The sequence below is a fragment of the Nerophis ophidion genome, linkage group LG15, assembly GCF_033978795.1.
Source record: "Nerophis ophidion isolate RoL-2023_Sa linkage group LG15, RoL_Noph_v1.0, whole genome shotgun sequence".
In the NCBI taxonomy this organism is placed as follows: Eukaryota; Metazoa; Chordata; class Actinopteri; order Syngnathiformes; family Syngnathidae; genus Nerophis; species Nerophis ophidion.
Genome location: NC_084625.1, coordinates 45,068,312 through 45,093,683, shown reverse-complemented (window position 1 = coordinate 45,093,683; position 25,372 = coordinate 45,068,312). Strand labels below are relative to the sequence as shown.

Here is a 25,372-nt window from a genome sequence, read left to right as displayed (position 1 = left end):
TGAACTGTACACATGTCTTTCTTTTTTACTATGCATTCGCAGTCGTAAATACATAAATAATCAGTCAATAAGGGATCCCTATTTCGCCCACAAAACTGTCTAAATAACCATCCAAAACCCTACCAACAACATTCTTTATACATATCGTGACCTGAATAATAACCAAATATTACCAATTTTGTTATTATGAGCGCTAATGCAGACAAAGTATTTTTAGCGGCTGATTGATAACACAGCTTAGTATCCCTCTCTGCTGCTTTACTGAGAGCTGACTGTGATGCAAGTTATTCAAGATTATAAGTCATGTCTTTCATCTGGATATTAGGAAGATTTAACCATAAATCTAGAATTTGTTCATCTGTGACATTCAATTCATACCCGGAGATGGAGACAAACACACAACGTAAGACAGTGTCTGCAGGGAGACTTAACCCTTCATGTGCATCATAATTATTTCGTCATATAAACAGGAAGATATGGACATACTATCAGTCATTATCACAGTGAGAGCAGACGTCGTACAGTAAGCTATCATTTTATTATAGTTTGGAGTTTGTATTTCTTGTTTAGCACGTAGCAATACTGCTACATGATGCTTAGTGTTTCACTCAAGTTGGATCTGTTTAGCAGAGCTTCTAAAACTTGTAGCTCATCTTCCTTATATTCAGGATCAACAATATAAGGTTCTGGATATTTTTTTTTCCAAAAGTAATTGTTGTCCCTCACAAAGTCTGCATGATTAGCATTGTTGTTGATGGGGAAAGGATCTGCGGTTCTTAAAGCTATGTCACGGATCACGTGACTGACGAGCTCACTGTCCCTCAAAATAGTTCGGGAATCTCCGTGTGATTGATGCCATTTTGATCATATCTCTTTACACGAAAACTTTGCAAATTTTTTGGTGTCATAAATCAGATATGTGCGATTATCGCCTCAATATAGAGGCAACCTGTTTTTACACTCTACTGGTACTTTTAAGCCAATGTTCTCTTTTCGAGTATCGGAAAAAAAATCAATTATTTCCTATTAAAATGGATGTTAGATCGATATATATATATCACACTGGGCTACTTGAAGGTATGCCAATGGGTAGGTGAGATTTTTGTAAAATATTCTAAAAATAGCAACAATTCAAAAATCCTTTATAAATATATTTATTGAATACTTCAACGAAATATGAATATACGTTCAATATTCAGTGTTGAAAGCTAGATTTTTTGTGGACATGTTCCATAAATATTGATGTTAAAGATTTCTTTTTTTGTGAAGAAATGTTTAGAATTAAGTTCATGAATCCAGATGGATCACTATTACAATCCCCAAAGAGGGCACTTTAAGTTGATTACTTCTATGTGTAGAAATCTTTATTTATAATTGAATCACATGTTTATTTTTCAACAAGTTTTTAGTTTTTTTTATATCTTTTTTTCCAAATAGACCAAGAAGGACGACTACAAACGAGCAATATTTTGCACCTTTATACAATTCAATAAATCAGAAACTGATGACATAGTGCTGTATTTTATTGCTTTATCCCTTTTTTTTCAACCAAAAATGCTTTGTTCTGATAAGGGGGTACTTGAATTAAAAAAAAATGTTCACAGGGGGTAAAACACTTAAAAAAAGGTTGAGAAGCACTGTTTTAGAAGGCCAACTTTTAGAGCAAAGATCGATTTACTTGGAATTTAAGGAACATAAATCGATATGTGGATTAATTGTTACATTCTAAGTTTTTAGCAGTGATAATCGCCCATATGGTTTACACCAGAGGTTCTCAAATGTGGGTACGCGTACCCCATGGGGTACTTGAAGGTATGCCAAAGGGTACATAAGATTTTCTAAAAAATTTTCTAAATTTATTGAATAATGCTTCACGAAAATGTGAATGTAAGTTAATAAACTGTGAAAAGAAATGCAACAATGCAATATTCAGTGTTGACAGCTAGATTTTTTGTGGACATGTTCCATAAATATTGATGTTAAAGATGTATTTTTTTGTGAAGAAATGTTTAGAATTAAGTTCATGAATCCAAATGGATCTTTATTACAATCCCCAAAGAGGGCACTTTAAGTTGATGATTACTTCAATGTGTAGAAATCTTTATTTATAATTGAATCACTTGTTTATTTTTCAACAAGTTTTTTGTTATTTTTATGTTTTTTTTCCAAATAGTTCAAGAAAGACCACCACAAATGAGCAATATTTTGCACTGTTATACAATTTAATAAATCAGAAACCGATGACATAGTGCTGTATTTTACTTCTTTATTCTGTTTTTTTTCAACCAAAAATGCTTTGCTCGGATTAGGGGGTACTTGAATTAAAGAAACCGTTCACAGGGGGTACATCACTGAAAAAAGGTTGAGAACCACTGGTTTACACAATGTATTTTTCTCCACAGAGGCAAACATGAAATGTGTCCATATGTCCATATTTTTTTGTTTGTTTTTTGTCAGGATAAAAATGATTAGACAACAAAATAAATGCTCATGATCATGTGTTTGACACCACACAGGAGGACATCACAACCACTTTGGCGACTCCAGCTTCACATTCCGAAATCCTGAGGACGTCTTCAGGGAATTCTTTGGTGGCAGAGATCCGTTTGCTGATTTCTTTGGTAAGCAAGAGTTGCAATATTAACATAAACCCTATTTTCAATCCTTTAACAGTGCAGTGCAACCGTATTGTGTGAGGTCATATGTAGACATACGTAGGGTTGGCTTTTTTGCCTGTGTTATATAAGACGCCGACAGACAGTCAATAAGAAATTACAGCTAAAGTAGAGAAGTAATCCCTTTTGCTGGCCGCCGTCCTATTGCGCCAACAGCTGCTGAATAGCGTATGAAAGTGTTGAAGGCACACTGCTCCACTCTGAACTCTAAATAAGGAGTGAACACAGGGTCCGCATCACTCGGCTGGAATGCTGTCCAAAATAGACGGCGTATTAAACACTCGCACAAACACGCTTCAGTTATCAACTTTTACCCGGACAATAAACAGGATTTTAACATTTTACTTTTATTAACACAATATTGTGTTGTTGTTTTTTTACTACTTTTTGAAGAATTTAGTGAAAGAAAGTGAACAGTATATGAGGCCCGTTCTTTCGACAGGCTGTAGGTAAATTTTTTTGCGTGATTCATCTCAATACACAAAACCTCCATCCATCCATCTTCTACCACTTATTCCCTTTGGGGTCGCCGGTGCCTATCTCAGCTACAATCGGGCGGAAGGCGGGGTAAACCCTGGACAGGTCGCCACCTTATCGCAGTATACAAAACATGAAGACATACTGTATTTTTCGGAGTATAAGTCGCTCTGGAGTATAAGTCGCACCTGCCGAAAATGCATAATAAAGAAGGAAAAATAACACATATAAGTCGCAATGGAGTATAAGTCGCATTTTTGGGGGACAATTATTTGATAAAACCCAACCGCAAGAATAGACATTTAAAAGGCAATTCAAAATACCTAAAGAATAGTGAAGTGAATTATATTTATATAGCGCTTTTCTCTAGTGACTCAAAGCGCTTTACATAGTGAAACCCAATATCTAAGTTACATTTAAACCAGTGTGGGTGGCACTGGGAGCCGGTGGGTAAAGTGTCTTGCCCAAGGACACAATGGCAGTGACTAGGATGGCGGAAGTGGGAATCGAACCTGCAACCCCCAAGTTGCTGGCACCGCCACTCTACCAACCGAGCTATACTATATAATAGTGAACAACAGGCTGAATGAGGCATAAATAACCAACTGGGAAGGTGCCTGGTATGTTAACGTAACATACCAGTAACATGGGACGGCGTGGCGCAGTGGAAGAGTGGCCGTGCGCAACCCGAGGGTCACTGGTTCAAATCCCACCTAGAACCAACCTCGTCACGTCCGTTGTGTCCTGAGCAAGACACTTCCCCCTTGCTCCTGATGGGTGCTGGTTGGCGCCTTGCATGGCAGCTCCCTCCATCAGTGTGTGAATGTGTGTGTGAATGGGTAAATGTGGAAGTAGTGTCAAAGCGCTTTGAGTACCTTGAAGGTAGAAAAGCGCTATACAAGTACAACCCATTTATCATTTATTATGGTAAGAGTCATTCAAATAACTATAACATATAGAACATGCTATACGTTTACCAAACAATCTGTCACTCCTAATTGCTAAATCCCATGAAATCCTGTACGTCTAGTCTCTTACGTGAATGAGCTAAATAATAATATTTGATATTTCACGGTAATGTGTTAATAATTTCACACACAAGGCGCTTCTGAGTATAAGTCGCACCACTGGCCAAACTATGAAAATAACTGTGACTTATAGTCTGAAAAATCCAGTACGATAGTGTAATAAAGTGATTAAATACAATAATTAACTGAAAGGTGTATATAAGATAAATAAAAACATGGGCGCCATTTTTTGTTGTTGTAACTCTCTCAAACTGCGATGAGGTGGCGACTTGTCCAGAGTGTACCCCGTGGTCTGCCCGAGTGAAATTGGGATAGGTTCCAGCCCCCCCCCCCCCCCCCGCCACCCAGAAAGGGACAAGTGGTAGAAAACAGAGGGATGCATGGAACTCTCTCAAAATAAACTTTCATTTTTAACTCTAAATCAGACAATACACATATAAGTTAAAGTACCAATGATTGTTACACACACACTAGGTGTGGTGAAACTTGTCCTCTGCATTTGACCCATCCCCTTGTTCACCCCCTGGGAGGTGAGGGGAGCAGTGGGCAGCAACGGTGCCGCGCCCGGGAATAATTTTTCGTGATTTAACCCCCAATTTCAACCCTTGATGCTGAGTGCCAAGCAGGGAGGTAATGGGTCTCATTTTTATAGTCTTTGGTATGACTCGGCACTCTAACCCAGGACTGGGCAATTATTTTGACTCGGGGGGCCACATTTAGATAAAATAATGTGTCTGTGGGCCAGTATATCTATTTTTATGAACACTAATACTAAACCTCACAATAATGTCTGATTGAATGCTAAAAACGTTATGACAGACCGCCATAAAAAACATAATGGAATTTTACATTTTTCTATGAAGGATAAAACACTGAGTATTGACAAAATAAGAACGTCACACCCCCTTTCCATCGACACATTTTACAATCAAGTGAAACGCAACTAAAATGCAAGGGTACAAAATAAACACCTACAATCTGATACATCGCTAAGCTTTAGAACTTTGTTGTGAAACTGTCCTTCCGCGTCTGTGGAAACGCTCCCCGCCCACACTGCTCGGTGCCTCGTCTGAGCTGCTGTGACTAATTAGATGACCATACTAACTAATAAGATTACCATAGTAACTAATTAGATTACCATAGTAACTTGTATATCATCCATAAGCGCAGATTCCAACCATTGAAATACTTTGTATACCGTATTTCCTTGAATTGCTGCCGGGCATGTAATATGCCCCTGCCTTGAATTACTGCCGGGTCAAACTCGCTCCCCAAATTAATAAGCGCATGCTTACTTTTACCGCCGGGTCAAGTTCGTGACGTCACGAGTGATGCTCCCCCTGTCGTCATTTTCGAAACGGCGGAGGAGTTTTTTTCTGTTTGTACTATGTGTGAACCAGGGGTCTTGTTCAACAGCCATACAGATCACACTGAAGGTTGTGATATAAAACAACTTTAACACTCTTACTAATATGTGCCACACTCTGTGAACCCACACCGAACAGAACATCGGCTCTGTAACACATTATAAACGCAACATAACAATTACCCAGAATGCCATGCATCCATGAGTCTTGGCTATATTATACACCCCGCTAGCACCAACCCCTCCACCCCCCCAACCCCTATTCCTCCGTGCGTCGGTTGAGGTGGGCGGGGTTGGAGGCGCGTGTATAATACAGCCAAGAGTCATGGATGCACGGTATTCTGGGTAATTATGTTGCATTTATAATGTGTTACAGAGCCGATGTTCTCCAGAAATGTGTTTGTTATTCTTGTTTGGTTAGGGTTCACAGTGTGGCACATATTAGTAAGAGTGTTAAAGTTGTTTATATCACAACCTTCAGTGTAACTGGTATGGCTGTTGACCAAGTATGCCTTGCAATCTCGTATGAGAAGCAGCGAAATGCATGCGTCCGACCGGCACGCAGATAGCATGGTGTAAATGCTGGCGCAATGACATGTTGTAGAGCAGTGGTCCCCAACCACTGGGCCGCAGAATAATTTTTTATTAATTATATTTATTTAACTTTAAAAACAATTTTTTTACTGCATGCCATTGGTAAGCACAGGGGTGAGAAGAGGTTTTAAAATTATGAGCGCCTGCTTACTTTTACCGCATGCATTGAATAAGCGCAGGAGTGAGAAGAGGTTTTTAAATTAATTAGCGCCCCGGCGGCTATTCAAGGAAATACGGTAGTTCAAGACTTACGGTTGTTAGAAAACATAACTGCACATCAAAATGGCAGCTACACATTCCATCTCAAAAAATTATTTGGGAATGTCTGGTGGGCCAGATTGAAAAGCTCAACAGGCCGCATGTGGCCCCCGGGCCTTAATTTGCCCAGGTCTGCTCTAACCACTAAGCCACTGAGAGGATACTTATTGTGTATCTCAGGCAAAACATTTTTGTACATGGTCATTACTAAGTTGTTTGAGTAAAAGTACTGAAAATAACAGAAGTGAGTTTTAGCGTCGTTGACAAGAGGCACATTGCAGGGATTCAACAAACAAAATGGATATTTTAAAAATAAATAACTGTTTGCTCTGTCTTAGAAGACGTTTTGCCTCTCATCCGAGTAGGCGTCATCCGTTCTGATGAAGAGGCGAAACGAAACGTCTTCTGAGACAAACCAAACAGTCCAGTTGCAATCGATTGAACGCCCTGAGATGAATAAGAACATTCATAGACAAGGACAAATAATGTAAAATAATAATTAAACAGGAAACAGGAGTGTGCTGGGTTGTGAATTACATCGGCAGTCATAAAGTGTCATCAAATAAACCGAAAAATGCGTACATTTCTTGTGAAATATTTATTATGTATACTTTTTTTCAGAGTGCGGTAATGTGTTAGTGTACCCGAACTAAGTGAAAACCCCTCCAAGGTTTCTCATTGTTATCCCATTGGTTTGAGTTTTTCCTTGTCCTGATGTGGGACCTGAGCTGAGGATGTTGTGGCTTGTGCAGCCCTTTGAGACACTCGTGATTTAGGGCTATATAAGTAAACATTGATTGGTTGATTGATTCCTTCATGGATCTAAACTTCACCGCTGCCAGTATTTTTTTCTATATTTTATTGTAATATATGTTCAGAATGTGTTTGTTCAATTTCTGGCCTAAGTAAGACAAAGAAAACAATCTGAAGTTGTCTTTATTTTTTAGTTTTAATGCCATGATTTAAAGAGTCCGGCCCGCGAGTGCACAGATTTTCCTCCATGCGGCCCCTGAGCTAGAATGACTTTGATACCCCTGCACTAAACAGAGTCAATCAATCTACCAATGTCTACTTATACAGCCCTAAATCACAAGTGTCTCAAAGGGCTGCACAAGCCACAACGACATCCCCAGCCTAGATGCCACACCAGGGCAAGAAAAAACCCAACCCAATGGGACGTCAATGAGAAACCTTGGAGGGGACCGCGGATGTGGGGGGGACCCGTACCCCCCACATCCAGTCCATAGTGGATCTAGCATAATATTGTGAAAGTCCAGTCCATAGTGGATTTAACATAATAGTGAGAGTCCAGTCCATAGTGGATCTAACATAATAGTGAGAGTCCAGTCCATAGTGGATCTAACATAATAGTGAGAGTCCAGTCCGTAGTGGATCTAACATAATAGTGAGAGTCCAGTCCATAGTGGATCTAACATAATAGTGAGAGTCCAGTCCGTAGTGGATCTAACATAATAGTGAGAGTACAGTCCATAGTGGATCTAACATGATATTGTGAGAGTCCAGTCCATAGTGTATCTAGCATGATATTGTGAGAGTCCAGTCCATAGTGGATATAGAATAATAGTGAGAGTCCAGTCCATAGTGGGTCTAACATAATAGTGAGAGTTCAGTCCGTAGTGGATCTAACATGATATTGTGAGAGTCCAGTTCATAGTGGACCTAACATAATATTGTGAGAGTCCAGTCCATAGTGGATCTAACATAATAGTGACAGTCCAGTCCATAGTGGATCTAGTATAATAGTGAGAGTGCAGTCCATAGTGGATCTCGCATAATATTGTGAGAGTCCAGTCCATAGTGGACCTAGCATGATATTGTGAGAGTCCAGTCCATAGTAGATATAGAATGATAGTGAGAGTCCAGTCCATAGTGGATCTAATATAATAGTGAGAGTCCAGTTTATAGTGGATCTAACATAACAGTGAGAGTCCAGTCCATAGTGGATCTAACATCATAGTGAGAGTCCAGTCCGTAGTGGATCCAGCATGATATTGTGAGAGTCCAGTCCATAGTGGATCTAACATAATATTGTGAGAGTCCAGTCCATAGTGGATCTAGCGTAATAGTGAGAGTCCAGTCCATAGTAAATTTAGCATAATAGTGAAAGTCCAGTCCATAGTTGATCTCGCATAATATTGTGAGAGTCTAGTCCATAGTGGATTTAGAATAATGGTGAGAATCCAGTCCATAGTGGATCTAACATAATAGTGAGAGTCCAGTCCGTAATGGATCTAGCATAATATTGTGAGAGTCCAGTCTATAGTGAATCTAACATAATATTGTGAGAGTCCAGTCCATAGTGGATCTAACATAATAGTGAGAGTCCAGTCCATAGTAGATCTAGCATAATATTGTGAGAGTCCAGTCCATAGTGGATCTCGCATAATATTGTGAGAGTCCAGTCCATAGTGGATCTAACAAAATAGTGAGAGTCCAGTCTATAGTGGGGGCAGCAGGAGATCACCTTGAGCGGAGACAGGTCAACAGCGCAACTGATGCACAGTTGAGTGGTCCACCTTGGGTCCCGACTTTGGACAGCTAGCATCTCATCCGTGGTCACCGAATCTGTGCCCCCCCTCTCTACGAAGGAGAGGGGGACAGAGCAGAAAAGAAACGGAAGATCAACTGGTCTCAAAGGGGGTCTATTTAAAGGCTAGAGTATACAAATGAGTTTTAAGATGGGACTTGAATGCTTCTACTAAGATAGCATCTCGAACTGTAACCGGGAGGGCATTCCAGAGTACTGGAGCCCCAATAGAAAACTTTTGCTATATAGCCTGCAGACTTTTTTGGGCTCTGGGAATCACTAATAAGCCGGAGTTCTTTGAAGGCAGATTTCTTGCCGGGACATATGGTACAATACAGTCAGCAAGATAGGATAGAGCTAGACCGTGTAGTATTTCATACATAAGTAGTAAAACCTTAAAGTCACATCTTAAGTGCACAGGAAGCCAGTGCAGGTGAGCCAGTATAGGTGTATATGTATATTAAGGTATAAACAGTATAGGCGTAATATGATCAAACTTTCTTATTCTTGTCAAATGACTAGCAGCCGCATTTTGTACCAACTGTAATCTTTTAATGCTAGATATAAGGAGACTTGAAAATAATACATTGCAGTAAGATTAGCACCTGCAGTGAGTGAACTTGTCCAAAAGATGGCGCCATAGCACAATCAACGACACACCTTTTCACTGTCTTTGCTTGTTTTTTTATTGAAACTCTGCATTATGGCTGCTAGCGAAGGAAAAAAACACAAATTACTGCACCGTTTAATAAGGCGCAGGGTTCAAAGCGTAGGAAAAAAGTAGCGGGTATATATATTTACGATAAATTCTTCAGTGTAGCAAATGATCTCATTTGTGTCTTGTCTGGTAGCCAACGACCCCATGGACGACTTCATCGGTCACGGCCGCCACAGAGGGGCGAGCAGAAGCCGGACGGGAGGCGGCCTCTTTGATTTCGGGGGCTTCCCGTTCCAGTCCGGTACGTACAGCCTCACTGAACCTTCTTGCAGTCCATGCACAGCTGGACCCAACCTGCTTTTGCTCCCCTGCAGGTTTTAACTCATTTGGCGACATGGGTGGTGGATTCACATCCTTCACCTCCACCTTTGGCGGTGGCAGGGGCGGTGGCGGCGGCTTGTCCAACTTCAAGTCCGTGTCCTCCTCCACCAAGTTTGTCAACGGCAGAAGGATCACCACCAAGCGGTACATTCACACACACACACCTGCAGCACCTTGTGTAGTGATTGTGTAACTCTTTATGCATGTGTGTGCGCAGGACGGTGGAGAACGGTCAGGAGCGCGTGGAAGTGGAGGAGGACGGCCAGCTGAAGTCGCTCACAGTTAACGGTGAGGAGCAGCTCCTAAGTCTAAACAACTAGTTAAAAATGTTAGAACCACACTGGAACCTTTTTTAACTTCATATTTATTTCTATTAACATTCCATGACCGCTCTTCTTGTACTCGTGTTGTACTCGTCTTTAACGCCACACCAATGACTCTCATGCATGTTTGGACCAGTAGTAATAAACCATTCTTTTGCACTTTGTGTCTTTTCTTAACACTTTTAAAACCTGTCGTCACCGTGGAAACCACAGATGTGAAATTTATTGTGTCCTTCCCTCTGCCTGACCACACCCCCCACCGTGACGTTTTCCCCTGGCTTGTATAAGAAAGAAACGCAGACTAATGTGGTGTTTGACATTTACCACAACACACAGGTGCTTTGCATTGTGTGCCTCCGTGTTTTGCATGTAGCATGTTTGCACACACACACACACACACACACACGTTCTTGTATTTGTTACCTTCTTGAGACCTCCGAAAAATTCCTACCTCTTTAGGGCCACCCTTTCTAGATGTACTTGTATTTACAACATTGATAATGTATACATACTATGCAAATATAAAAAAAGGCTTGTGAGAAATGAGTTGGAATTTCAGAAGAAAAAGGTCACAGTTTCATAAGAAAGCTTGGAATTTTGGCAATATCACAATGAAAATCGTAATTTTATTCTACGCAAGTGAACATTTTACAAGAAAAAATTGAACATTTGTGCAATATCATGATAAAACTTGGAATCTTACTCAATAACAGTTGCAATTTTACAAGAAAAACGTAACATTTGTGCAATGTTATGATAAAATTTGGAATCTTACTGAGTAAGTCGCAATTTTACAAGAAAAACTGAACATTTGTGCAATGTTACGATAAAAGTTGGAATCTTGCTTAGTAACAGTCGCAATTTTACAAGAAAAACTGAACATTTGCGCAATGTTATGATAAAAGTTGGAATCATACTCAATGAAGGTCACAATTTTACAAGAAAAACTGAACATTTGTGCAACATTACGATAAAAGTTGGAATCTTACTCAGTAAGGCGCAATTTTACAAGAAAAACTGAACATTTGTGTAACATTATGATAAAAGTTGGAATCTTACTCAGTAAGTCACAATTTTACAAGAAAAACTGAACATTTGTGCAATATTATGATAAAAGTTGGAATCTTACTCAATAACTCACAATTTTACATGAAAAACTGAACATTTGTGCAATATTATGATAAAAGTTGGAATCTTACTGAAGTTGCAATATTACAAGAAAAACTGAACATTTGTGCAAAATTATGGTAAAAGTTGGAATCTTACTCAATAAGTTGCAATTTTACAAGAAAAACTGAACATTTGTGCAATATTATGATAAAACTTGGAATCTTACTCAATGAAGGTCATAATTTTACATGAAAAACTGAACCTTTGTGCAAAATTATGATAAAATTTGGAATCTTACTCAATAAGTTGCAATTTTACAAGCAAAACTGAACATTTGTGCAATATGATAAAAGTTGGAATCTTACTCAATAACAGTGGCACTTTTTACAAGAAAAACGTACGATTTTTGGAAATCTTTTGAAAAGACTCGTAATTTTAAACAACAAAAGTCACAATTTTATAAGAAGTTAAAAATGTTGGCAATAATATAACATAAATCGGAATTTTACTCGACAAAATTATGACAAAAGTCATTTTATTTAAAAACATTTCAGTTTTACAAGAAGATTGGCAATATTGTGATAAGTCAGAATTGTATATATCACAAATGTCACCATTTTGCATTAAAAATAAATAATTGTACGTAAAGTAATTTTGCGAGAAAATATTGCAATATTACAGAAAGAATATGAAAAATTCTTCCAATTTTATAAGAAAAAAAGTTGACACATTGTGAGAAAAAGAGTACTTTTAGTTAATTAGGTACTGAATGTCCCTTTGGGACTCTATTGAATTTCTAGCGTTTTATTCTTTCTTTATTATTATTCCGCAGCTCTGAGATGTAATTTGACCCCCTTAACATGCTCAAAAACTCACCAAATTGGACACACACATCAGGACTCGCTAACATTGCGATTTAATCAAAAAACCAAACCCCAAAACTAAAAATTGCGCACTAGCGCCCCCTACGAAGAAAACAGACAAAACTGTCTTTAACTTCCAGTAGGAATGTCGTAGACAAATGAAACAAAAACTTCTATGTAGGTCTCACTTAGACCTATATTTCTTACAATGACAAACCCCCAGCTAAAATCAACAGGAAGTTCGCAATACCCTTCCAAAACAAAAGTTGTGTAAAAACCGTCAACTTTTTTCAAACATTATCTCCTCTGAGCGCGTTTGTCGTGTCTGCTTCAAATAAGCACAGGAGAGAGATTGAACCCTTCTGATTAAAACTTGATGAAAAAGTTTGATTTACTGCTCTGGTTTGGATTTTATGAGTTCTCAAAGAACCGCTGCGCCGCTGCTCGTGTGTTGCTGCTCTCTCAAGATGGTGGCTTCCTGCTCAGACAAAACTGCCTCTAACTCCCAATAGGAACGTCGTAGACACATGAAACAAAAACCTCTATGTAGGTCCCACTTAGACCTATATTTCATACACTGACAACCCCCAGCTAAAATCAACAGGAAATTTGCAAATCCCCCTTAAATACAAAAGATGGCTAAAGAAACTTGCCTTTTTTCAAACATTTCCTGAGACCGTTTGTCGTGTCTGCTTCAAATAAGCACAGGAGAGAGATTGAACCACCGCTTATCCAGGCTTGGGTCGTGGGGGCAGCAGCCCAATCGGTCTCCCGTCCATCGCTGCTTGCAGCTTTAATTTTTTGTTTGTAATTGTTTTTTAATCTTCATTATTTAGTTATTACAATATGTCTCTATATACATATTTAATTTTTTTTTAAAATTATTTTCATCCAAAGGGGGCGCATTTTACTTTCTTACCCACACTTGTTATTTCATATGTTGACAAGAGGGTGAGCACTTTTAAAACCCACAGTCAATTTGAAATATCCCTTTTTGGGACCATTCTAATTTTGATAGATTTCACCACCAGGGGTGCAAATGAGACATTCTCTATTAGATGCAATGGTTTTCCCTAAAGCAAGGGTCACCAACGGGATGCCCGCGGTGCCCGGTCACCCGTAAGGACCAGATGAGTCGCCCGCTGGCCTGTTCTAAAAATAGCTCAAATAGCAGCACTTACCAGTGAGGTGCCTCTATTTTTTAAATTGTATTTATTTACTAGCAAGCTGGTCTCGCTTTGTTCGACATTTTTAATTCTAAGAGAGACAAAACTCAAATAGAATGTGAAAATCCAAGAAAATATTTTAAAGACTTGGTCTTCACTTGTTTAAATAAATTAATTTATTTTTTTACTTTGCTTCTTATAACTTACAGAAAGACAATTTTAGAGAAAAAAATACAACCTTAAAAATGCTTTTAGGATTTTTAAACACATATACCTTTTTACCTTTTAAATTCCTTCCTCTTCTTTCCTGACAATTTAAATCAATGTTCAAGTACATTTATTTTTTTCATTGTAAAGAATAATAAATACATTTTAATTTAATTCTTCCTTTTAGCTTCTGTTTTTTTTTCAGTGAAGAATATTTGTCAAATATTTCTTCAAACTTATTATGATTAAAATTCCAAAAATTTATTCTGGCAAATCTAGTAAATCTATAGAATCAAATTTAAATCTTATTTCAAAGTCTTTTGAATTTCTTTTATAGTTTTTGTCCTGGAAAATCTAAAAGAAATAATGATTTGTCTTTGTTAGAAATATAGCTTGGTCCAATTTGTTATATATTCTAACAAAGTGCAGATTGGATTTGAACCTATTTAAAACATGTCATCAAAATTCTAAAATTAATCTTAATCAGGAAAAATTACTAATGACGTTCCATAAATTATTTTTGTAATTTTTTTCAAAAAGATTCGAATTAGCTAGTTTTTCTCTTCTTTTTTGGGGGGTTGAATTTTGAATTTTAAAGAGTCGAAATAGAAGATAAACTATGTTTCAAAATTCAATTTTCATTTTTTTCCTGTTTTCTCCTCTTTTAAACTATTCAATTAAGTGTTCTTTTCATCATTTATTCTCTACAAAAATCTTCCGTAAAAGGAAAAAAAAAGTATGACGGAATGACAGACAGAAATACCCATTTTTTTATATAATATATACATTCATTGATTTCATTATTAAAGGTAAATTGAGAAAATTGGCTATTTCTGGCAATTTATTGAAGTGTGTATCAAACTGGTAGCCCTTCGCATTAATCAGTACCCAAGAAGTAGCTCTTGGTTTCAAAAAGGTTGCTGACCCCTGATCTATCGGGACCATGATTTCGGTCCTAACTTGGTCCTCATATGGAAGGTACTTTTCCTTATTGATGTCTCAAGAAGGGCAGAAACACAAGACGGAGAGTCAAAGGTAATTCAGGTGTGTCACATTCCTGACAGCTAAGTACACACATTTATACGGACCTATGCATTTTGCAACATGTACAGTTGCTAGGCAACACTGCAGCGCTGCGCCAATGTGTCACAGCCCCGCCCCCTCGACGGCGTCACTGACTGAGCAAAGTGTCGATTTGAATAGATAATGTAAGAAAACGACGTGATTTTTCTTGTCTTTTTAAAGGGATTGGGATTTGTCCTAAAATGTCATTGATGGTGCTCTGGCGCCCTCTACTGTCGCAAAGTAAAGTGATCAACTTTCAATACAAGAATGTGGAGGAAATCAGTGCAAAAGAGAATGTTCGTCTCAACCTCTTTTAAATTGGGATTAACGAGTTATGTCGTGTGGCCACTAGATGTCACTGTTGGACTAGACAATAGACCAGGGGTCAGCAACCTTTTTGAAACCAAAAGCTACGTCTTGGGTACCGATTAATGCGAAGGGCTACCAGTTTGATACACACTTCAATAAAATGCCAGAAATAGCCAATTTGCTCAATTTACCTTTTAGAAATAAATCTATATATGTTTATAAAAAAATTGGTATTTCTGTCTGTCATTCCGGCGTACATTTTTTTGCCTTTTACGGAAGGTTTTTTGTAGAGAATAAATGATGAAAAAAACACTTAATTGAACGGTTTAAAAGAGGAGAAAACAGGGAAAAAAAATGAAAATGAAATTTTGAAACATAGTTTATCTTCATTTTCGACTATTTAAAATTCAAAACTCAACAGAAAAAAAGAAGAGAAAAACTAGCTAATTCGAATCTTTTTGAAAAAAATTAAAAACAGAATTTATGGAACATCTTTAGTAATTTTTCCTGATTGAGATTAATTTTAGAATTTTGATGGCATGTTTTAAATAGGTTAAAATCCAATCTGCACTTTGTTAGAATATATAACAGATTGGACCAGGGTATATTTCTAACAAAGACAAATCATTACTTCTATATTCTCCAGAACAACAATTTTAAAAGAAATTCAAAACACTTAAAAATAAGATTTGATTCTACAGATTTTCTAGATTTGCCAGAATATCTTTTTTTTTTATTTTAAACATAAGTTTGAAGAAATATTTCACAAATATTCTTCGTCGAAAAAACAGAATCTAAAATGAAGAATTAAATTAAAATGTATTTATTATTCTTTACAAAAAAAAAAAATACTTGAACATTGATTTAAATTGTCAGGAAAGAAGAGGAAGGAATTTAAAAGGTAAAAAGGTATATGTGTTTAAAAATCCTAAAATCGTTTTTAAGGTTGTATTTTTTCTCGAAAAATCTTTCTGAAAGTTATAAGAAGCAAAGTAAAAAAAAAATAATAATAATTTATTCAAACAAGTGAAGACCAAGTCTTTAAAATATTTTCTTGGATTTTCAAATTCTATTTGAGTTTTGTCTCTCTTAGAATTAAAAATGTCGAGCAAAGCGAGACCAGCTTGCTAGTTAAATAAATACAATTGAATAAAAATAGAGGCAGCTCACTGGTAAGTGCTGCTATTTGAGCTATTTTTAGAACAGGCCAGCGGGCGACTCATCTGGTCCTTACGGGCACCGCGTTGGTGACTCCTGGACTAGATGCACAGCCTCATGACACGGACATAAAGCATGCTGCGAAATAACCACATGCAAGAAGCGTTTTACATCCAAAGTCCTCCAAATCCCTAATAAAATAAGTGTGGCCTAAAACAAACTATGAATGTAATCGTGACATGTTGACATTGTTTCTTCATCATACATCAGCACAACTGCATTCCATTCTTTACAATGTTGTTAGGAGTTGGGGTAAGTGTTGTTTTACAATCCATTCATCCTTTCATTAACCCACCAACAAGATCTACAATCATCCAGCCATCCATTCGTCCTTCAAGATCTTCACCCCTTCATCTGTTATGATCCATCAACATTTTCAGCCATTCATTCATCGTCCTTCGACAGCTTCTCCATCCTGTCATCCGTCTTATCTATTCATTAATCATTCAACATCATTTCATGCATTCATCAACAAGATCTACATTCATCCATTCTTCCATACATCCGTCCCTCCATCAAGAGTTACATGATCCATTCATCCAACATTCATCCTTGTATACATGCATTTATCAACAAGGTCTATATTCATCCACCATCCATCCCATAATGTATTTATCCTTTCAGCCATTAATTCATCCTTTTAACATCAATCCATCCATTTTCTACTGCTTGTCCCTCTCGGATGGTCCAAACATCCATTTATTTCTTATCAAGATCCTTATCCCTCCCGGGATGTAGTAGCAGCTGGTGAGAGGGAAGTTGGGGCTTCTCTGCTTAGGCTGCTGCCCCCGCAACCCAAATTCAGCTAAACGGAAAAAGGTGGATGGATGGAATATCTTCATCCTTTCATGCCTCATCCATCAACAAGATCTTCATGCTTTCCTCCATCCATCCAACTAACCGCTCAACATCTTTATCCTTTCATCTCCCCTTTAACCCATTAGATAACAAGATCTACATTCATTCAACCATCCATTCATCCTTTAAGATCTTCATCCATTCATCCATTATCCCTCATGTTCTCCATTGTTTCATCTATCGCGTATCCATCAACAAAATCCTTTTTATCAAAATGTTTCATCCTTTCATGCATTCATCAACATATTTATTTTTCCATATACATTCTTCAAGCCCTTCCTTCATCCAATCATCCATTCATCCTTTATCAAAATAGTGATACATTATCCTTTCAGCCACACACTCACACATCCTTCATCCGTTTATGCATTATTTATCAACACGGTGTAATTTCATTCATCCATCTATTCATCCATTCATCCTTTTATCCATCAATATATTTGTTTCCTTTACCCATCCACCTATATGTCCATCAACATAATCACTTCAACAAGATCAACATTTATCCATCCTTTGAGATATTCATCCGTTCATTCATTATCTTGCATTAACATTTTCATCCTTTCATCCACCTGTCCATTAAGTTCTCCATCCTTGCAACCATCTAATATCTACCAACAACATATTCATCCTTTTTTCATCCTTCAAAAAATGTTTTATCCGTTCATGCTTTCATTAACAAGATCTATATTCATCCATCCATTAACATATTTTTTCTTCCGTACATCATTTCATCCATTCATCAAGAACTGCATCCATCCAATCATATATTATCAAGATATTGATCTATTCATCCACCATCCATGCCATAAGCCATTCATTCATTCATACTTCATCCTTTTATTCATGCATTTATCAACAAGGTCGACGGTCATCCATCCATTCATTCAACATCCATCCCATACGATCTTAAACATTTCAGCCATTAATTCTTCTAGCAGCATTTTCATCCAGCATCCATCAATACGGTATTCATCCTTTCATGCATTATCCATCAATATGATCTTCATTCTTTCCTCTATCCATCAACTATCTTACCATTAACATATTTATCCTTTCATCCACCCTTTAATGTATTAATCAACAAGAGCTACATTCATCCAACCATCCATCCTTCAAGATCTTCTGTTCATCCATTATGCATCAACATCTTCATCATTTCATCCATTTGCCTTGCATCAAGTTCCCCATTCTTTCATCCAACGTCTACAGTATTTAAAATGTGTATCATCCTTCAACAAAATGTTTCATCCTTTCATCCATTCATCAAAAAATTCTACATGTATCCACCCATCTATTCATTTATCATTCATCTATCAACCAGATCTTTGTCCTTTCTTACAAAAACGTCATTCTTTCATCTCAAGCAGATCTTTGTCCCTTGATGCAAGATATTCATCCTTTCATCTGTTAACCAGATCTTTGTCCTTACATATAAGATCTTCATAATTTCATTTATCAACCAGATCTTTGTCCTTTCATACAATATATTCAGCCTTTCATCCTTCAAATGGATCTCCGGCCTTTCATACAAGATCTTCATCCTTTCATCTATTAGCCAGATATTTGTCTTTTCGTACAAGAAATTCCTCATTTCATCCATCAACCCGATCTCTGACTTTTCATACAAGATCTTCATCCTTTCCTTTCATCCATCAACCGGATTCCCGCCCTTTCATACAAGATATTCGTCATTTCATCTATCAACCAGATCTTTATCCTTTCATTGAAGATATTCATCCTGTCATCCAGCAACCATATATTTATCCTTTCATACAAGATCGTCATCCTTTCATCTACCAACCAGATCTCCGCCCTTTCATACAAGATATTCATTCTTTCATCTATCAACCAGATCTTTATCCTTTCATACAAGATATTTATCTTGTCATTTATCAGTCAGATCTTTATCCTTTCATACAAGATTGTCATCCTTTCATTTACCAACCAGATCTCTGCCCTTTCATACAAGATCTTCATCCTTTCATCTACCAACCTTTCATACAAGATATTTATCCTTTCATCCATCAACCAGATCTCCAGCCTTTTATACAATATCTTCATCCTATCATCGATCAACCAGATCGCCATCCTTTCATACAAGATCGTCATCCTTTCATCCAACAAACAGCTATTTGTCATTTCATGCAAGATATTCATCATTTCATCTATCAACCAGATCTCTGCCCTTTCATACGATATATTAGTTATTTCAATAATCAACCAGATCGTTATCCTTTCATACAAGATCTTCATCCTTTCATCCACCAACCAGATCTCTGCACTTTCAAACAATATTTTCATTCTTTCATCTATCCATTAGATATTTATCCTTTCATACAAGATATCCATTCTTTCATCTATCAAGCAGATATTTATCCTTTCAGACAAGATATTTATCTTGTCATTTATCAATCAGATCGTTATCCTTTCATACAAGATCTTCATCCTTTCATCCACCAACCAGATCTCCGCCCTTTCATACAAGATCTTCATCCTTTCATCTACCAACCTTTCATACAAGATATTTATCCTTTCATCCATCAACGGGATCTCCGGCCTTTTATACAATATCTTCATTCTTTCATCCATCAACCAGATCTCCATCCTTTCATACAAGATCTTCATCCTTTCATCCATCAAACAGCTATTTGTCATTTCATGCACGATATTCATCATTTTTTCTATCAACCAGATCTCTGCCCTTTCATACAATATATTAATTATTTCGTTTATCAACCAAATCGTTATCCTTTCATACAAGATCTTCATCCTTTCATCCACCAACCAGATCTCTGCCCTTTCATACAATATCTTCATCCTTTCATCTATTAGCCAGATATTTGTCTTTTTGTACAAAAAATTCTTCATTTCATCAGTCAACCCGATCTCCGACTTTTCATACAAGATCTTCATCCTTTCATCCATCAACCCGATCTCCGACTTTACATACAAGATCTTCCTCCTTTCATCCATCAACCGGATCTGCGCCCTTTCATACAAGATATTCGTCATTTCATCTATCAACCAAAACTTTATCCTTTCATTCAAGATATTCATCCTTTCATCTACCAGCCAGATCTCTGCCCTTTCATACAATATTTTTATTCTTCCATTTATCAATCAGATCTTTATCCTTTCATACAAGATAGACATTCTTTCATCTATCAACCACATCTTTATCCTTTCATACAATATATTAATCTTGTCATTTATCAATCAGATCTTTATCCTTCCATACAAGATCTTCATCCTTTCATCCACCAACCAGATCTCTGCCCTTTCATACAAGATCTTCATCCTTTCATCTACCAACCTTTCATCCAAGATATTTATCCTTTCATCCATCAACCAGATCTCCGGCCTTTCATACAATATCTTCATCCTTTCATCCATCAACCAGATCTCCATCCTTTCATGCAAGATATTCATCCTTTCATCCATCAAACAGCTATTTGTCATTTCATGCAAGATATTCATCATTTCATCTATCAACCAGATCTCTGCCCTTTTATACAATATATTCATTCTTTCAATAATCAACCAGATCGTTATCCTTTCATACAAGATATTCATCCTTTCATCTACCAACCTTTCGTACAAGATATTTATCCTTTCATCCATCAACCAGATCTCCGGCCTTTTATACAATATTTTCATCCTATCATCCATCAACCAGATCTCCATCCTTTTCATACAAGATCTACATCCTTTCATCCATCAAACAGCTATTTCATGCAAGATATTCATCATTTCATCTATCAACCAGATCTCTGCCCTTTCATACAACATATTAATTATTTCAATTATCAACCAGATCGTTATCCTTTCATACAAGATCTTCATCCTTTCATCCACCAACCAGATCTCTGCCCTTTCATACAATATCTTCATCCTTTCATCTATTAGCCAGATATTTGTCGTTTCGTACAAAAAATTCTTCTTTTCATCCATCAACCCGATCTCCGACTTTTCATACAAGATCTTCATCCTTTCATCCATCAACCGGATCTCCGCCCTTTCATACAAGATATTCATCATTTCATCTATCAACCAGATCTTTATCCTTTCCTTCAAGATATTCATCCTTTCATCTACCAACCAGATCTCCGCCCTTTCATACAATATTTTCAGTCTTTCATCTATCAATCAGATATTTATCCTTTCATACAAGATATTCATTCTTTCATCTATCAACCAAAACTTTATCCTTTCATTCAAGATATTCATCCCTTCATCTACCAACCAGATCTCTGCCCTTTCATACAATATTTTTATTCTTCCATTTATCAATCAGATCTTTATCCTTTCATACAAGATAGACATTCTTTCATCTATCAACCACATCTTTATCCTTTCATACAAGATATTAATCTTGTCATTCATCAATCAGATATTTATCCTTTCATACAAGATCTTCATCCTTTCATACAAGATCTTCATCCTTTCATCTACCAACCTGTCATACAAGATATTTATCCTTTCATCCATCAACCAGATCTCCGGCCTTTTATACAATATTTTCATCCTATCATCCATCAACCAGATCTCCATCCTTTCATACAAGATTTTAATCCTTTCATCCATCAAACAGCTATTTGTCATTTCATGCAAGATATTCATCATTTCATCCATCAACCAGATCTCTGCCCTTTCATACAACATATTAATTATTTCAATTATCAACCAGATCGTTATCCTTTCATACAAGATATTCATCCTTTCATCAATCATGCCCTTCACTTTTGTGTGTGGTTTGGCCACAGACGTCAGCGTTAACGAGGATGAGCAGCGTCGGCGCAGACACAACAGTCTACTTCCCAGTGTGGGCGGGCACCAGCGCTACATCAGAAGCTCCGCCCACAACCCCCCTGATAATGATGAGGAAGAGGAAGAGCACGCACTAGTGAGAGGAGGTGAGGGTCAACATTTGTGTTTGAATTCATCCTTTGATTCATTTTTATTGACTTGTTGCATTTTTTTGGGGCTTGGAGGTCACATGGACACCAAGAGGAGGAAGAGCTACTACAAGGAGGCGGAGTCTAAAAGGAGAAGAGCCCCGCCTCGATTTTTCTACCCCACATTTGGCGGATTTTCCTCTTTTTTTTAGAGAGTTCAACTTTGTTGGTGTTGGTAGCCTTATGGAGTCATGCTGAATGTTTTCAAAGACTCACAGTGGACACGTCCAATATTTGCTTGTTTTATTTAGACGCTGTAGTGCGGCTCGACCGCGAGATGTCATCAGTCCAATAAGGAGTCGCGCCGCGGTCAAATGTCTTTTTAGCGTCTGATGCAATGTCATTGCAAGCTTGAGGACAATGTGGCTACATCACATCATTGATCGTGAATTGTTCTTTCAATGATGCTCAGCACAGCATTTACTTATATGACACAAACCAAACAACCTCCCCTAGTTGTGGTGTGAAACAAAAATTGCAACCAACCCAGGAAGTCAACACGCAGTCACACATAACTCAACCAGTTCATTGACCTTTGTGGATATTCCAGAAAATGTCCAAACACCATAAAAATGTCAAAATTACACAGATTTAAATCCAGTGGAAGATGGGAAAATGAAAAAACACTCTTCACACGTATCCATGTTTGGTGCATTTTATATATATATATATATATATATATATATATATATATATATATATATATATATATATATATATATATATATATATATATATATATATATATATATATATATAAATAAATGTGTGTGTGTATGAATTTATGTATGTATATATATGTATGTATGCGTGTATATATATGTATACATCTGTATATATATACATTTTTACGTATATATGCATATATACATATGTATGTATATATATGTATGTATTTATATGTATATATACATATGTTTATATGTATACATATATATGTATGTATATATGTATATATTTATGTGTGTACATATATGTATGTATGTATATATGTATGTATATATGCATATATATGTATATATGTATATGCATATATGCATATATATGTATATATGTATGTATGTATATGTAAATATTTGTATGTATATATGCATACATATGTGTATGTATATATGTATGTATGTATATGTAAATATATGTATGTATATATGTATGTATGTATATGTAAATATATGTATGTATATATGTGTATGTATGTATGTATGTATGTATGTAATATATGTATGTATATATGTATGTATATATAAATATATATATGTATATATACATATGTACAGATATATATGTGTATATATATATATATACACACACACATATGTATGTATGTATATATATGTATATATATATGTGTATATATATATATATATATATATATACATATATATATATATATATATATATATATATACAAAAATGTGTGTGTGTGTGTGTGTGTGTGTGTGTATAGTCGAGGTTTCTGTGGTTTATCTGTTATACAGTACTCAATACCAGGGTAGAACGGAATATACGTGAGGTCAGGAGAAAACACAGAGGCTATTTCATCCTTACAGGCCTGTTTCACTGCTCTTCAGTGGATTTTATTGGCGTGTCTGCGGTTGTTACATATATGTAGAGTACATTACAAGGCGGTGTGGCCATTGTTACACAGTAGTGCCTTGTTTCTGTGCCGGTTCTCTGTTACAACGTACACACCCCTGTGTAAAAACCACAGACACTTCAATAAATACCCCTGAAGAGCAGTGAAACCTGCAAAACAGGCTTGTAGGGATGAAATAGCCTCTGTGATTTTTCCTGACCTATGGACACCCCTGCTTTATTGGGACGAAAAAAATCCAAATTGTTGGAACAGCGAGTAGAAAAAGCAGAATATCCGAGGATGTAGAAGACAAAAGAAGACGAAAGCCATCCCTTCATTAACTAATGTTTTTTTTTTCATGAAATAATAAATGTGATTCTTCACAGACGGCAATTATTGTCGTCTTTAAACAACGATTATGTGTATTTCTCGTTAACACACTCACTCACTGCTCAGGTCCCAAATTTGCAAGCTGTGGGGGAGTACAGCTGGAGCAACACCAACCAACTCAAGGGTTCTTGACGAGATACAGAATGTACAAAGTGTGACAAAGCCAGCAAGTACGTCAAAGGTCAGAAGACCCGTGAGAACTAATAAAGTTGTGGGAGCAAGTCTGTAATGGACAGGATTCAGCCATCCAGAAGCTTGATGAGAGACTGCTTCACTACGATCACCAGCACGGAACTTGTTGCAGCAGGATGGCACCACCATGGATCCTGCTATCCTGCATACACCCGTAAAGAGTCAGCTACAAGCAGTGGACTGGCTGACGCCGAACAAAAACAGACTCTTCGGGAACTTCTCTTGTGGATCAGGACATAACATCTCCCTTGCCATGTCTGTCTGGAAGCAGTTTGAAGAATTAATGTTATCTCGTGGCACCAGCGAAGTCACCAGATCTCGCATGAACAATCTTCGCCACAATTTCGAGAAAGAACCGTCAGAATCTTCCCATACCTGTCCAGATGACAGTGGACAATCTCTCCAATAATGGTCTTGTGAAGAGAACATATGCTCTCCAGAATCAGTCGGATCTGAGAGCTGAGTCTGTCGAATTGGTTGCCAAAGCTTCTGAAGAATGGGACTATGGCCACCGTTCGTAGAACAGGTCGAGGACATCAGGCCACAGCCCGTCACAACAAGAATGGACTTGTGAAGAGAACATATGCTCTCCAGAATCAGTCGGATCTGAGAGCTGAGTCTGTCGAATTCGTTGCCAAAGCTTCTGAAGAATGGGACTATGGCCACCGTTCGTAGAACAGGTCGAGGACATCAGGCCACAGCCCGTCACAACAAGAATGGACTTGTGAAGAGAACATATACTCTCCAGACTGAGTCGGATCTGAGGGCTGAATCAGTCGAATTGGTTGCCAAATCTTCTAAAGAATGGGACTATGGCCACCGTTCGTAGAACAGCTCGAGAACATCGTGCCACAGCCCATTACAACCCTTCTGCGAACCTTACCGGCAGGGAAGCCTTCTGTCCTCAACCACCAGAAAGAGTTAAACGGCTCTTTTTGGCAGTGATCTTGTGTGTGATAACATTGACCGCTTAGAGGAAACAACCAGTGGAGAAGTCACATCCCGTGGAGTTAAGGGCACTGGTGTTCAGCCCAGACGCATTTGACCAATACTACAAAAGAAAAAGATGATTAAGAAGTCCAAGAAAAGGAGCATCTCCCCGGGTCAATCGGTATTTAGGCACCCTGAGTGGTCAACAAACAGCGTAGTACT

At 37.3% G+C, this 25,372-nt stretch overlaps 1 protein-coding gene across 3 annotated transcripts in view; it reads left to right on the top strand.

The window, feature by feature from the left end:
- Window positions 1–22,701, top strand: part of dnajb6b (DnaJ heat shock protein family (Hsp40) member B6b) — a 51,069-nt gene extending 28,368 nt beyond the window's left edge. For 2 of the 3 annotated variants that reach the window (XM_061922243.1, XM_061922242.1), the window contains exons 5-10: window positions 2,517–2,621; window positions 9,798–9,905; window positions 9,979–10,129; window positions 10,203–10,273; window positions 21,871–22,020; window positions 22,099–22,701. In XM_061922243.1, coding sequence (XP_061778227.1) covers window positions 2,517–2,621; window positions 9,798–9,905; window positions 9,979–10,129; window positions 10,203–10,273; window positions 21,871–22,020; window positions 22,099–22,214 — 701 coding nt within the window. In that variant the 3' untranslated portion in view covers window positions 22,215–22,701. Of the gene's footprint in view, window positions 1–2,516; window positions 2,622–9,797; window positions 9,906–9,978; window positions 10,130–10,202; window positions 10,468–21,870; window positions 22,021–22,098 lie in introns of those variants that run through there. The other variant, XM_061922244.1, reaches the window with a different exon arrangement.
- The last annotated feature ends 2,671 nt before the right edge of the window (window positions 22,702–25,372 follow it).